We start from the raw sequence: 14,806 nt of genomic DNA, 5'->3' as shown, positions 1-14,806 counted from the left end.
CTAGGTTAGTTAACTATTATTTCTTGTTAAGGCATTCGATTATACTTGAATAAACGAAACCTCCACTTTGATAAGTCTAACTAAGATAAAGTTAGTTTCTCTTATCCGGAATCGAATTGGACTAAACAATCCATCCCGTAAACTTTTTCTTTCTTTAAGCCATAAACAATTCATACAAACCAAATAAATCAACTTGCATAATTATTCACCTCAACCGGAAGCAATTGAAACAACATAGACATCATAGCACCGCAATTGCACCTAAATTTTGTAAGCCTAAACAATTGATACCACACAATAAAGCAAGATAACAACAGTTTTTCTTAACTGGAACCAATTGAACACACACATCCATACACACATCATGGAATAAAACATCAATTGTACCGAAATTTTGTTAAGCAAGAGCAATAAATATATGAAATAAAAATCAAGCTTTTCTTAAATAGGAAAACAATTAACTAACAAGATTGTTACCTCAAATTTCTCATCCACTTCTCCAATATGTTTGCATCTTCTTCCAGGGAGAATTGATATCGAAATATCATTATGTTGTCATCCTTATGCAAAACAAAAGAATAACAACAACCAACATTTACCAGAGAAGGGTTGAAAACTGGTTTTTAACTATTGCAAGCAAAAGTTGAAATCCACCGAAACACATATGCTTACATGCTAAACCAAAACCGATTCAACATATTGTGACTTTTTCACATATTGTTTCAATCAGAACCCCTCATGATCCTTTGATAAAGCCTACTAACATGGGATAGAACTTAATCCTGCTAAATCAAAAAGTCACCCAAACCATAAGGGTTCACAACATTATGAGATCGAATATCAAGGTAATAAAACCAAAATCAAACATCCCATAAACATCCATAGCAATAATAAAACATTCAAGCACGGGCTATGTAAATCAAAAACTATCACAAGAAAAATTATATATCAAATAATTTTATTCATAATATACTTAATACAATCATACTTTGTGTTATCAAGAATATTATACAACCTGGTGAGTTACATTCTGAGTCTATAGCTATTATATCTTTCAATAAATTTAACCCTATTGCTGAAGTAGAAGAATCTATGGACTTTTCAAGCTCTGAGGATGGAGAAATCAAAGAGGTGAATAATGCTACTCTTCATAATATTAGTTCAATTTCACAATCTATTACCATTTTGAAACCTTCTTCCTATGTGGAACATACTGTTCTTACTAAACACACAATCATTGAAAAGAAGAAACCTCCAGCTAAGATTGTTAAGGCTGCTCCAACTACTAGAAAAAATAGAAGAGATCTTTTGAAACCTGTGCCAAATGAGAGGAGTCCCACACCTCCTCATTCCTCTTCTTAATATGAGACTTGTCTTATGGAATATCAGAGGCATTCTGAGACAGAAGGACAAAGATAAACTAAGAGCTTTAGTTACACATCATAATCCTTCTTTAGTTTTTATAGCAGAACCCAAAATTCATTATAATTCTAAGAATAGGATAAAGCTCCCTGGGATGAGCCATAAAATTATACATAATACTGTTGATGGTAGGAAAGCCAAGTTATGGCTTTTTTGGAATAACTCAATAACTGCCCCTATAGTGATTCATTCTTCTAGACAAAGTATTACAGTTGAAGTGGGGGGTGTCTTGGTAACTGGAGTTCATGTTGATGTCTTATGTATCAACAAAAGAGCTTTATGGGCTGAATTAGCTCCTTTCAGTACTTCAAACAAACCTTGGATAATTTTGGGTGATTTTAATACTATTTCTACTTTAGATGAAAAAAAGGGTGGCAGAGTTCCTCTTAATTCTTCTATTGCAGAGTTTAATGAATGGATTGATAATTGTGAACTTTTACATGCTGCAAAAACTGGGCTTCAGTTTTCTTGGTCAAATGGTAGATGTGGAAGGAAGAGAATTTTATGTAATCTGGATAGATGTCTATTTAACTCACAATGGTTAGAGAAATATCCATGGTGGAAATATCATGTAACTGCAAGAGGCATTTCAGATCATAGTATTCTTATTGGCTCTAATTCAGAAATCCATAAGCCCTTAAATTGTCCATTTAAGTTTCAACAAATGTGGATTACTCATCCGGGTTTATTACAAGTTTTAATTGACGCATGGAAATAATTATTTGTGGGAAATCCTATTTACATTTTCATGTTCAAATTAAAACACTTGAAAAGTATTCTAAAAAAGTAGAATTGAGAGATTTTTGGAAATGTTCAGGTTACTCTAAGTGAAGCTGAGAAGAAGGTGACTGAAACAAATAAACTTTCTGATGCAGATCCTCAAAATATAAAACTTCTAAATGACTATGTCACAGCTAGGGGTGTAAGAGATATAGCAGCTCAGAATTATCATACTATGTTATGTCAGAAAGCAAGGATTAACTGGATCAAATTTGGAGAAGCCAATACTTCCTTTTTCACACTTCCATCAGGTTGAGACAAACTAGAAATGCCATTGCTGGGCTGGAGGATGCTTCAGGTACTTTGATAACTAATCAAAATGAGATTGCTTCTAATCTTATCAGCTATTTCTCAGACAAATTCAAAGAGCAACCAGTAGAAATTTCTGACACTATATTAAATGTTACTCCCCAAGTTATTAATGATGATGATAATGCTCTACTGGATTGCATTCCTTCTGGAGAGGAAATTAAAAATGCAGTCTTTGAATTAAATCAAGATGGATCCCCTGGTCCAGATGGGTTCACTGGCATTTTTTATAGATTTGCATGGGACATTATTCAAGAAGATTTGGTTGAAGCTTTAAGATACTGTTGGAAATTTCAAGTGATTCCTCCTGGAGTTAATTCAAATTTTCTTGTGCTTCTTCCTAAGATTAAGGGTGCTAAAAGGGCTGATCAATTCAGACCCATTGGTTTAAGTAATTTCTTCTTCAAAATACTCACAAAGATTATCACAGTAAGAATGAGTACTCTGCTGCATAAATTAGTATCTCCTCAACAATGTGCTTTTGTTAAGGGCAGAAATATCCATGAACAAGTACTTCTAGCTTCTGAACTTGTCAATAAGATGAAAACAAAGAAGAGGAGGGGGGATTCTTGATTTAAACTTGACATCTCACAAGCTTATGATACATTGAACTGGAAATATATTTTTGCTGTATTGGAGAAATCTGGTTTTTCTACAAGGTTCCGTAACTGGATTCTAGTCCTTCTCAACACTACAAAAATATCCATAATTCTTAATGGTGGACCAGTAGGTTATTTTGGTGTAGGAAGAGGCCTTAAACAAGTAGATCCCTTATCTCCCATTCTATATGTGATTGCAGCTGATGTTCTTAGCAGAAATATTCTCAAGTCAATTCAGGCAAAACAATTGCAGCCAATGGTTATTAGAAATGGTATCCATCCTTCACACTTATTTTTTGCAGATGATATCTTCATTTTTTGTAATGGTGGTAAAAAAAGTCTTCAACATATTAAACACCTCTTATTTGAATACCAACAAGCTTCTGGACAAATAATGAGTGCTACTAAAAGCAAATGTTTTGTTGGAGGTACTTCCATTATAAGAGGTAATCAAATTGCTGACTTTATGAGCATGAAATTATCATCATTTCGTGAAAAATATTTAGGTGTCATGCTGGTTCAAGGAAGAGTTAAAATTGAACATTTATGGTCATTTGTGGAAATGCTACAAAAAAGACTAGCTTCATGGATTGGTAATTTATTAGCATTTCAAGCAAGACTAACTCTTATAAGATTTGTGTTAAGTAGCATTCCCCTGTATAACATGTCTATTTACAAGTGGCCTAAGAAAGTAATAGAAGCTTGTGAAAGAATTATTCGCAATTTTCTTTGGAGTGGAAATGCAGAAGACAAGAAGTGTGTAACTATTTCCTGGGATCAAGTCTGCTCTCCTGTAGAAGAAGGTGGTCTTGAATTAAGAAAATTTGAAGATATCAATAAAGTATTGTTGATGAAACTTTTGTGGAGAATTTTAAATTCAAATGAAGAATAGGCCAGGTTTTTTCATGTTAAATATAGTGATAAACATGATTGCTGGATTTCATACTATAAACAATCTTCTGTGTGGCCTGGAATCAAATGGATATTACAGGATTTCCATGAGCATACTAGATGGATTGTGGGTAATGGTGAGCAAATTTCTGTCTGGAGGGATAATTGGATTATGGAACATAGTATCATCAAACTCTTCCCTGATAATGCATATATCAGACATCATATCCATATGAAAGTCAGTGATTTAATTGTTAACAACAAATGGATGATCTCTGAGGAAATGCTTCAGTTCTTCAATGCTTCTGACTTGCCAATTATTCTTCTTGGTAAAGATAAATTGATCTGGATTGCTTCTCAAAATGGTAAGTTTTCTGTGGATAGTGCAATCTCTTTTATTAGAACTACTTTTCCCAAACTTAAATGGTATAAGCATATTTGGAAAAAATGTGTACACCCATCAACCTGTATTAATGTTTGGAAGATCACTAGAGGTGCTTGTGCCACAGATGAAAATTTAAATAAAAGGGGTTTTCAACTAGTCTCAAGATGCTATATATGTAATGAATATCAAGACTCCATGAATCATCTCTTGTGGGAGTGCAAATATGGTCAGATCCTTTGGAATTGGCTTGGTGGCATTTTTGCTTTCAAGAATCCAAAATCTTTTGAAGACATTCTAGTTTGCAGCAAATTAAAAAGTATAGTGGTGCATGAGATATGGTTCATTGCTGCTTATAATGTTATGGTAGATATTTGGTTCACAAGAAACAGATCATTCTTTGACAGTGTAACTCCCAATGTGGAAAATGACAAAAAGAGAATACTCAGAATGATCAAAGATTGTGAAGTGAGGCTTAAGGTCTATACAAATAATTCCATATATGATAATTACAGGAAAATGAAACTGCCTAAAATAATTCAATGCTTCTTTCATCTGCCTGAGGAGAACTACATCTTGCTATGTTGTGATGGAGCTTCAAGAGGTAATCCTGGCATCTCTGGTTATGGTCTTGTCATTAGAGATTGTTATGGACATTTTGTTGCTGCTGAAAGTGGTGGTCTTGGCATAACAACAAACTTTGTAGCTGAAGTAATGGGAACCCTTTGTGCATTAGAATGGGCAGTACAACACAATAAGCTTCAGGTAATTGTGAATGTTGATTCAAAGGCTTCCATAACAGTTTTCATAAACAACAACTTGCCCTGGTTTGCATTGGCTAGATGGGAACTGGTATGCAAAGCTTTAAAGAAGATCCATTTTAACAATGTGTACAGGGAAGTAAACTTCTCTGCTGATTTTTTTTGCAAAGAAAGGGTGCCATCTTCAAAGAAAGCAAGTAGTAAAATTCTCAGCAAGACCTGCAAATATGCAGAGGATTGAGCTACCTGACACTACATACTATAGATTTGCATAATTCCTTAACTGCCTACTTCTGCTCTTACTTTTGATATTTTGTATTTCAGCCCAATATTAGTTTGTTGTTCTCTTTTATTGGGCCTTGGACATGTTGTCCTCCTTTGCCCAGTTTCAGCCTTCTTTTTAGTTTTGTTTCAGTTTCCTTTGTAACCTTTTTTAGTATTAATAAAATAAAGGTTTTTTGGTAAAAAAAAAGACTTAATACAATCATTGAAAGAAATAAAAAATTGATGTCTATTTTTCCTGGATTAAGTATTACAGCATATAATTTAATCTCTAGTGGTGCTTTCATTGTTTACCGACGATTCCTCGGTGTTTTGATTCTTGAGTCTTCTTTTCTCTTTCATATGATTGAGTCTTTGTTTCAGAAGATTCAATTCCACAATCGACTTCAAGAGGTTTGACTCGAGCAGTTTTTCATTCACCACTGCAGTTTCCAAAAGATCACGAGCAACTTCAAAATCTCCCATTAGCATAAGCATAAGCTCAAAAGAAATATGATTCTTTTTATGTTCGTTTGAGAAGTAGCATTTGAACTCAAATGGAAAGGTCTCAAGTTTTCGAAGTTGAGATTCAATGTCAATAGAATTTTCACCCATCTTTTACCGTGGATATAAGAAGGATCGGTCCTATAGATGGTTTATATAATAACCCAAACTTGGTTACCAAGATTGAAATACCTAATCATGGTATTTTTATTTGTGAAAATATAAACTTTCGGAAACATCATAGAGTTTTTTCCGAACCAGTATAACCTAGGAGTTCTGAAAATATTTTTCCCAACTTTTCTCATGGACTTTCCAAATCTAAAAATAGAAAAGATATTCCAAGTATAGAAAAATACTTTAGATATTCAAGAGTATGATATTATACGATCTTCATATTCTTGTGCTCTTCTAAAGAATTTCCCTTTTTATTTGAATTGAGCACATCTAGGGAAATTCCAAAGACCAACATCAGTTGTTGGAGTGACCTAGTGATAGCTCAGAATTTATGGAACATGATCCTTCATGATATTTTTGAATATCTGACCTTATGGGATTCTTCCAAGAGTAAACTTCTTTCACTGTGTCACAGCTGGAGTGATCTGATTTATCAGAATGATCAGATTGATGATCACAATCATAAGCGTGACTTGGATTTTTTGAGTTGTGAAACCAGAACTCTTATATTGACCCAGGAATTCCTTGGAATATGACATCATCATTTGATGAGATTGTTTCCTGGATTCTATTTTAGACACTTGATCAACAACAAAGCAGCATGATCTGAAATCATTTGTTTTTGTATTCATGAGTTGATCTTTTTCTTTGTTTAAGAGATAATCATCATTGGATGATGTTGACTGGATACTAGTCAAAGGATTATCCCTTAAAACACATCTATCTTGATTTTTGTAGGTGGTTAGACTATTAGAATCACGATGTAGTATATTAGTTAAGAGATAATGGAGATTAGAATCACATATCCTTGTTTTAACTAACATACTCCTTTTGGCTTGAACAATATCAAGTCTTTTGGATTCAGCATCTTCATGAATCAATGATTCTCTGATGAGCTTCTCGGCAGAAGGGTAATATACATTATCTTTTAGATTGTATTTTTCAGCAAGCTTTATGAAAAATTTAATCTCATTACTGTCTTCTGAATCTGACTTGTTTGTTACAAGTATTTGTTTTCGTATTAACTCATCATGGTTAATATTTTCTGAGATGTGTTCAACCAGAGAACTAACAGTGCTAAGCTGTTTATCAGGTTTTGAAAATAAACATCCTTTCTGAAGTATATCTTCTTCTTGCTCTACGTTAACTGAATCATACATAGATTCAATTCTTATAGGTTGGATCGCACCAAACAAAGATTGTTAGGTCTTTTCGTGTTTGCCTGCTTTGATACCAATTGAAAAGGAGAGGGTACCCAAATATACCTCAAGATAAAACTTTTCCTACATATAAGTCCTTTCTCCGAAAGTGATTGTCTATGGACTGAGTCGAGACAATGCAACTAATCGGTTCACACTTCATGTGATCGTCTATGGATACGAGATCGAGACAATACAACAACGAAGTATGTTTACTTGATAAAAAGGTTCGGACTTAACCAAACACAATAGGATTGCTTATAAACCAAATAGGAATTAACGTTTGTGTAATTTACTTTAATTATAATAAAACAATTATAATGCGGAAAATAAAAGTAAATGACACATCAAGATTTTGTTAACGAGGAAACCGAAAATGAAGAAAAACCCCGGGACCTCGTCCAGAATTAAATACTCTCAGGATTAAGCTGCTACACAAAATTAAACCAACTTCTTATAGTTGAGACCAAGCAACTAAACCTATAGTTCACCTAGTTCCGTCTATATTCCCACGCCCCCAACTTATGAATAAGTCACGTACTTAGAAAAATTCCTTTGGTTCATATTCCAAACAGTGAAGGAACAAAAAATTTGTTTGGTAGCAACTTTATTCAACCAAATGACGTTAGTTCGACAAAGGCTCTTCTGTTTATCTCAATAACCTCCTTCGTCAGGTTCTTAGATCTATCTTATGTTCAACTACCAAAGGTAATTGTTAAGATTTTGCAATCAATACTTTTAATCACAAAGAATTGTATTGATGCCGATCTATACAACTAATTAATCCAATCTACCACAAGGATAAACCGATTAGTTGGATCCTCTTATACCGAAACAAGTATTTGGCACACCAAAGATTATGAACCCAAAATCAGAAATCTTCAATATCTTTTTTGTCTTCAAATCTTCTTAGATCTTCAACAAACACTTGCACACAACAACTTGAATCTCTTGTGATTAATCACACACAGAATGGAGTCTGTTAACAATGGATTATCACAAGATCGTCTTTAGAACTAAAAAAAGTCTAAAGATCCCTGTCGAAACCTCGATCTAGTTTGAGTGAATCTTATATCAGAAGAGAAGATTCTCAAGCATAAACAAACTAGGTGCAATCAAAGTTCAACCACCGTTAGTCAATCAAATCAATCGAAAACACAAGATAAACCGCAATTATCTAGTTTCCCACCAACGGTACTAATAGAGCTTCTCAATCTCAAAGAAGACTTTAAACTGAGCGGCCGTAAGAGATTTCGCCTAATTAGGTTACTCTCCTCTCCGAATAGGCGGCTTCACCAGTAACAACACAACCGAGGAAGTTTGTTGTCACGAAGGATTAGTTTGCTAGAAATGCAAACTTCAAGTATTTATAGACAAGGAAATTTGGACACCAAGGAATTTCCAAAACCGAAAATATTCTCAAGATATGCAATATATTCCAAATTCGGTTTCCATAATTCTTGGAAATGCTCTGTCCAAAATATTGACCGAATATCTGTGGGGACTCAAAATATCTTCGGATCAATCTCTTTGGAAAATCTTTAACTATTAAATGCACATTACTACTTCTCATTTTCCTAAAATAAAATTAACAAACTTAAATAAAAGATTCTTAACTTATTTATTTTTCGATCCTGGGATTTTCTTGCTTTAGCTATTAAGGAATAACTTTGAACAATAAAAGATAAACATTACAGCACATGTTCAAAGTATGTCGACATCCTTACTTTGTAAGTCCTCTTTCATACTTACAACCTTGAAACCGATTTGCCACACTTCCAAACAAGTTTATAATTGGTTCATATGGTTTAACGGTTCTACCAAAACAAGTTTCGGTTCTACCAAACCAAGTTTCGGTTCTACCTCCATGTGAGTACTGTGCATAGTCACACTAGCTTTCCAAAATTTGGTTGACTAGGTACTAGGATCGGTTCCCCACATATATATAGTATCTAACTTACACTACACCAAATTTAGGGATTAGCAACGATAAGTGGCAGTTGCAAAGTGGTGTTGCAACAGTTCTCCTATGTTGCGATAGTCGATGTTGCAATTTTTCGCAACAGCTACATTACCGTTGCTATTTTTTTCGCAACAGTTTGAAATTGTTGCAACGTCAAAAATTCGTAACAGTTTGAAACAGTTGTGAAACTTTAAACTGTATGAAACGTAGCAACAATTTCAATTAGTTACGAAATTTTTACCCAGTTTTTCAAAAGAACGGACAATATTGTCCGATCCGCTATAACAGTTCTGGTATAAAATTTGCAACAGTTCTAAGCAGTTGTGAAATTTTTGTAACCTGAAAAAAATAGTTCCAGGTCAATTTTGACCTGGTTAAATTTAGGGTTCCTGCAACAGTATATACTGATAGACACATTTTGTGTCTAATTTGTTCTCAATACTATATATTGTTGGCACTCGATTTTGTACTTATTATGGTGTTTTATGTGTGTTTAGGTATTTTTGGAGAAATAAATACTTATGGAAAAAGTTGCTCGAGAAGTGGTTTTTGGACCCCCGGAGAAAATTACTAAGGGAACCTTCATTTTGGATAAGAGCACCCCCAGGCATCCCAGCTGTTAAAGGCACCCATGTTTTGGATCAGGGCACTTCATCCTCTACATTTCAAACATTCAGTTTTGGCGGCAAAACTGGTTGTTTCCTGCAGATTTTTTCTCATCGATTTTGGGAGGAATTTAGCAAGACTCAATGGCTGGATTTTCGTGGGAAGACTTGATTCAGTCAAACAGGCGTGTTAGAGTCGTTTGCATCGATCCAGTTTGGCTGGATAATCGAGTTGAAGAAAGCAGGGGAGTACGTGGAAAAGAAAAGATGTTCACGGATATTCACGGGATTGTACGTGTTTTTCTGTGCATGGCGTGAGATGGAAGTGTGATTGACTACATCTGAGGCGTGTACATGACGATTTGGGACTTTATGGAAAAAGATTAACGCGTGTTGAAGATAAAAATGAAAAAGAAAATATTCTTAGAATATCTTTCTTTACTGCCGAGTTATGAAGATTATTTGGAGTAATTACGCAGGATTTTCTTCGCCTGTTGAGTATAAATATCAACCTGGGGTAGCACAGAAGGGACGTAGAGTTTGGGGAGAGTTTTAGAGCACCACAGAGCTTAAACACCAAAGTTGCAGAGCTGCCGTTTTCTGCTACTGCATTTCTAAAGAACACGAAGAACGGACTGCCAAAGACAGTCGTTTTCCAATAGTGACAACGACGTTTATCGTGGGTCTTAGAGAAACAGTATCAGTGACACATATTGTGGGTCGTAGTTCTCTGGTTTGTAACACTTATAACTGTTACAAACCCGGTTTTATTGTATTTCTCATATTCTCATCATTTGTAAACCATTTTTGAGCATCAATGAAATTCTTTGAGAGATTTTCCAACATGATGAGCGGCTAATTCTCTCACAACCAAGACAAAGAGGAAGCTATTTACGCATGAATAATTGGTAATTATTTATTCTCTCTAATTTATAATTTATAATTCACTCAATCATTGCTTTTGCAGAGTTTTTAATTGTTTGCAAAAAATTTCTTCATTAGTTGTGATTCAATTAGATAGGTTATGCTTTGTTTAGATAATCTATGCTTAGGGATACAATTAATTTTTGAGAATTTTCCAGATTATTTGTGAATTAAGAAATAAGAGTCTTAAAAGATAATTAGATTTTTGGATTGTTTACCATAATTTATTCATGTGTAAAAGTGAAATCAATGTCTTGGTTGTTTTCTAATATCTTGAAGTCAATTTTGTAATAAGTTTTCTTTGTTTTTAAATTTTTATTAAGTCTAAAATTCATTGCCTTCACAAGTCTTAAAACAACCCTTTTATCACTATCTACAACAACTTTGAAAACACATCAATTTTTGGCGCCGCCGACGCGCGGACTTGTCTTTAGGCTAGAGTTTTTAGATTTTTTTTTTAGGTTTTATTTGTTTTTATTTTATTTGTTCTTCTTTACGTTTTTGGGTTTTTGTCTTTTCCTTACAGATTTTGGAATTGGGAGCGAAAGAAAATTTTGCCAAAGCTTTGGTGAATACTTAAAGACTTGGAGTAAAAGACAAAGCGAAAGGAGCGAAAGAAAATTTTTTTTTTTTTTTAAAAAAAGAGAAAAAAAAGAGAGATTTTATTTATTTTTATTTTTTTAGACTTTCCTTTTCTTTTGGACTTTGGACTTGGACATTTGGACATTCTTTATTTTTAAACCCTACGGAAGGGTAGTATTAAATATTAAACTGTTTGCAGAGAAGGACGGTGATTACGATATCACCTCGGCCCCTCGGGTTCGTACACGACATTGGAGTTGTGGCCCGAGTCGACTTCAGCGGTTCATCCCCCGTCTGGAACGGGAGGTAAGTTTGTCGAAACACTCGAATCCCCTGTCAGCGAGTTACTGTATTCCTTCGTTTGCATATATGTGAGGACTTGAAAACGGCTGCTTTAATTTCCTAGTAAAGGGCAAGGACTGGCCATACAAGATAAGGGTTCGGATTTCATCACCGTTCTCTTCTTGCCCGCCTTAGGAAAACAAAACCAAACGCGAACCTAAACCTAAAATTTGGAATAGAACGAGACCTATAGGGTAACGAGCTTAATAGGAAAGTCGTTCGAAAAATATTGGTTACTCTTTTGAGCATACTTCGAAGTTCATGATGGTTTCTGTGAGTTGAATGCGTGACTGCGCCGCCTTGGAATGCGGTGAGGCCTTGGGTATCAAAGCTCTACGCAGCTTCCCTCGCCTCTATTCAACTTACTTTGACTCGGATTGATTCCAGAGGGGTTTGCTCAAATTGTAACGAATTCCCATTCGAAGGATTAGAAGCTGGTCTAGAAACAATCTAAGTGGAGCCATCATGCTTTTTGTTTGCTAGAAATCAGTAGGTTTGCTGTGGTGGAGTCAGCCTTGTTTGTGTTTGCATAGAACTTCCCTTCCTTTTAGGATTTTTCTTTTCTTTTGTTTTTTAGTGTATGCCCGAAAGGGCTTGGAAAAGAAATACTTGGTCGTTTGATTAGTGAAACCTAGAAGTTCTTCTTGTGAAGCGGGGAGCTCGAAGACTCTTCTTTTGAGAGCCCTGTTTTTGGAAACTTAGTTTTGAGAATCTGTCTCTTCTGAGGAAGAAACCCCTAGTACTTGTTGTGCCAGCGATGGCAACTTTGAAAGATTACATGTTCCCTACTAGGACCCGAGCTCTTGCATTAAATTGCCAGCCACTACGGCTAATTTCGAGATAAAACCTAGTATTCTTCAGATGATCCCTATATTCTTAGGAAAGATGATGAGAACCCTTATTTTCATATTAGGGACTTTGAGGAAATTGTGGGACAATTAGAATAAAAGACCTACTGATGAAGTTTGAAACTTAAGATGTTTCCCTTTTCCTTGAGAGATAAAGCCAAGACCTGGCTGAACAACCTACCATCTGAATCCATTGAAACATGGCAGGAACTTGTTGCTGCTTTCTATATGAAATTCTACCCTAAGCATAAAACTGCAGCTGTTAGCAGAAAATTAGTGCTAGTGTGCAACAAGAGGGAGAGTCTCTTTATAGGTTTTTAGAGAGATTCAATGATTCTATCCCAGTGTCCTCACCATGGATTTGATAAGATGAAACTTGTAGAGATTATTTATAATGGTTTAGACTATTCGACCAAAGCCATGGTCGAGTCTATGTGCGCTGGTGAGTTCACTAGTAAAAATTGATGATGCTTTTACCTTCTTAGGAGCTATCGCTGAAAAATCCCAACAGTGGGAGTCTTGTGTTGAACCCCCTAAAAGACTCTTGGTCAATAAAGTAGCACCAATAGTAGATACAAGCTCGGGTCAGATGCTAAGTTTGCTGTTTGTCTAGAAGGTTAGAAGCTTTGGAAATGGGTCAGTCTAAAATATCCTTGATGAACCAATAGAGCCTCTCAAGTCTCTAGTTGTGGAATAGAGCCCGATAACTCATTTTGGGAAGGTCAGGTTAGTGAAGAGCAAGCCCATGCTGTCTATAACAATGCTAGGTTTGAGAACCGTCAGAAGTTTGACCCATACTCAGAGACCTACAATCCTGGTTGGAGAAACCATCCTAATTTTTCTTGGTCTAAGGGACAAAATTCAAGTCAGTCTAGTAATTCTCAAGCCTCCCCCAGGTTTTGGTTATGCTAAGAGCTCTTCAGGACAAGCCCAGTTCCAGAACCCTTCTGAGAATAGAATGACTAGCTTAGAGGAATCTCTTAGTATATTAAAAAAGAGCCAGGATATGCTATCACAAAGCCAGCAAATGCTAATAAAGAGCCAGGTTAATTTTCAAGAGGAAACCAATCAGAATTTTAAGAATATTCCCAGTCTCTTGCTAAATTAGAACTTCAAGTCGGCCAAATAGCTAAGTACCTTACTGAGAGAGAGATGGAAGGTTCCCTAGTCATACTGATCCTAATCCAAAAGGAGAGAAATCGTACAATCATGTGAATTCTGTTACTACCCTTAGGAGTGGAAAGAAAGTTGACAACAAGGTCGCCATGCCTGAAAGTGAACATGTAGTTCACCCTTTTGAGCCAGAAAATGAGGAGACTGATAGAGTCTCTAAAGAGACCAATGAGGGTCCTAATGAGTCCGGCTTTGTTCCCAGAGCCCCGTTTCCCAGCTAGTTCCAACTAAGAGCGAGTCGAACTTTAATGATATATTGGAGGTTTTTAAGCAGGTTACTATCAACCTACCATTGTTGGATGCGATTAAGCAGATTCCCGCTTATGCTAAGTTTCTTAAGGACTTGTGTACACGAAAGCGTAAGCTTAGTGTCCAAAAGAAAGCCTTCCTAGCTAGTCACGTGAGTTCCATTAAGAACCACTACTCCTAAGTATAAAGACCCAGGGTCCCCTACCATTTCTTGCACAATAGGTAAATACCGTGTTGAGAAAGCTTTGCTTGACTTAGGAGCCAGTGTGAATTTACTTCCATACCATGTGTACCTCAAGCTAGGACTTGGTGATATGAAACCTACCCAGATGACACTTCAGTTAGCTGATAGGTCCGTTAAAATTCCTCGTGGTGTGATCGAGGATGTTCTTATTGAGGTCGACAAGTTTATTTATCCAGTGGATTTTGTTATCCTAGATACCCAACCTGTCCCTGACCCAGAGAACCAGATACCAGTGATTTTAGGTCGCCCATTTTTAGCAACATCCAATGCGATCATTAATTGTCGAACTGGTATTATGAACTTGTCTTTTGGTAATATGACTATTGAGCTGAACGTCTTTCATATTAGTAAGCTACCCTCTGAACTAGATGACTCGAGCATAGAAGAGGTAAACATGATAGGAACATTAGTCGAGGAGTCATTACCAAACACTTTGTTAGAAGATCCGTTAGAGAAATGCCTAGCTCACTTTGGGATTGATTTCGATGATGATAATGTGATTAATGAGGTGAATGCTTTGTTAGATTCAACCCCTTTGTTAGACACTAGTAACGGATGGAAACCTAAGTTCGAACCACTACCAGTTTCTAAGTC

The 14,806-nt window shown here is 35.6% G+C and overlaps 1 protein-coding gene across 1 annotated transcript; it reads left to right on the top strand.

Moving 5' to 3' along the window:
• Nucleotides 1-1,363: 1,363 nt before the first annotated feature.
• Nucleotides 1,364-3,084, top strand: LOC113296095. The gene is made up of 3 exons (XM_026544433.1): nt 1,364-2,116; nt 2,240-2,379; nt 2,454-3,084. Exons 1-3 carry the CDS (start codon nt 1,364-1,366, stop codon nt 3,082-3,084), a joined length of 1,524 nt encoding a protein of 507 aa, XP_026400218.1.
• Nucleotides 3,085-14,806: the final 11,722 nt, after the last annotated feature.

Source organism: Papaver somniferum, chromosome 7 (assembly GCF_003573695.1).
Source record: "Papaver somniferum cultivar HN1 chromosome 7, ASM357369v1, whole genome shotgun sequence".
Taxonomy (NCBI): domain Eukaryota; kingdom Viridiplantae; phylum Streptophyta; class Magnoliopsida; order Ranunculales; family Papaveraceae; genus Papaver; species Papaver somniferum.
Note: the sequence above shows the minus strand (reverse complement) of the source record. Positions and strands in the feature narration are given on the sequence as shown.

Excerpts from the sequence above, each read along its gene's own strand:
- LOC113296095 (XM_026544433.1), top strand. The coding sequence starts at position 1,364 with ATGAGACTTGTCTTATGGAATATCAGAGGCATTCTGAGACAGAAGGAC. Across the intron at positions 2,117-2,239 it reads CTCATCCGGGTTTATTACAA|GTTACTCTAAGTGAAGCTGA; the intron begins GTTTTAATTGAC and ends GGAAATGTTCAG. Across the intron at positions 2,380-2,453 it reads GCTCAGAATTATCATACTAT|GTTGAGACAAACTAGAAATG; the intron begins GTTATGTCAGAA and ends CACTTCCATCAG.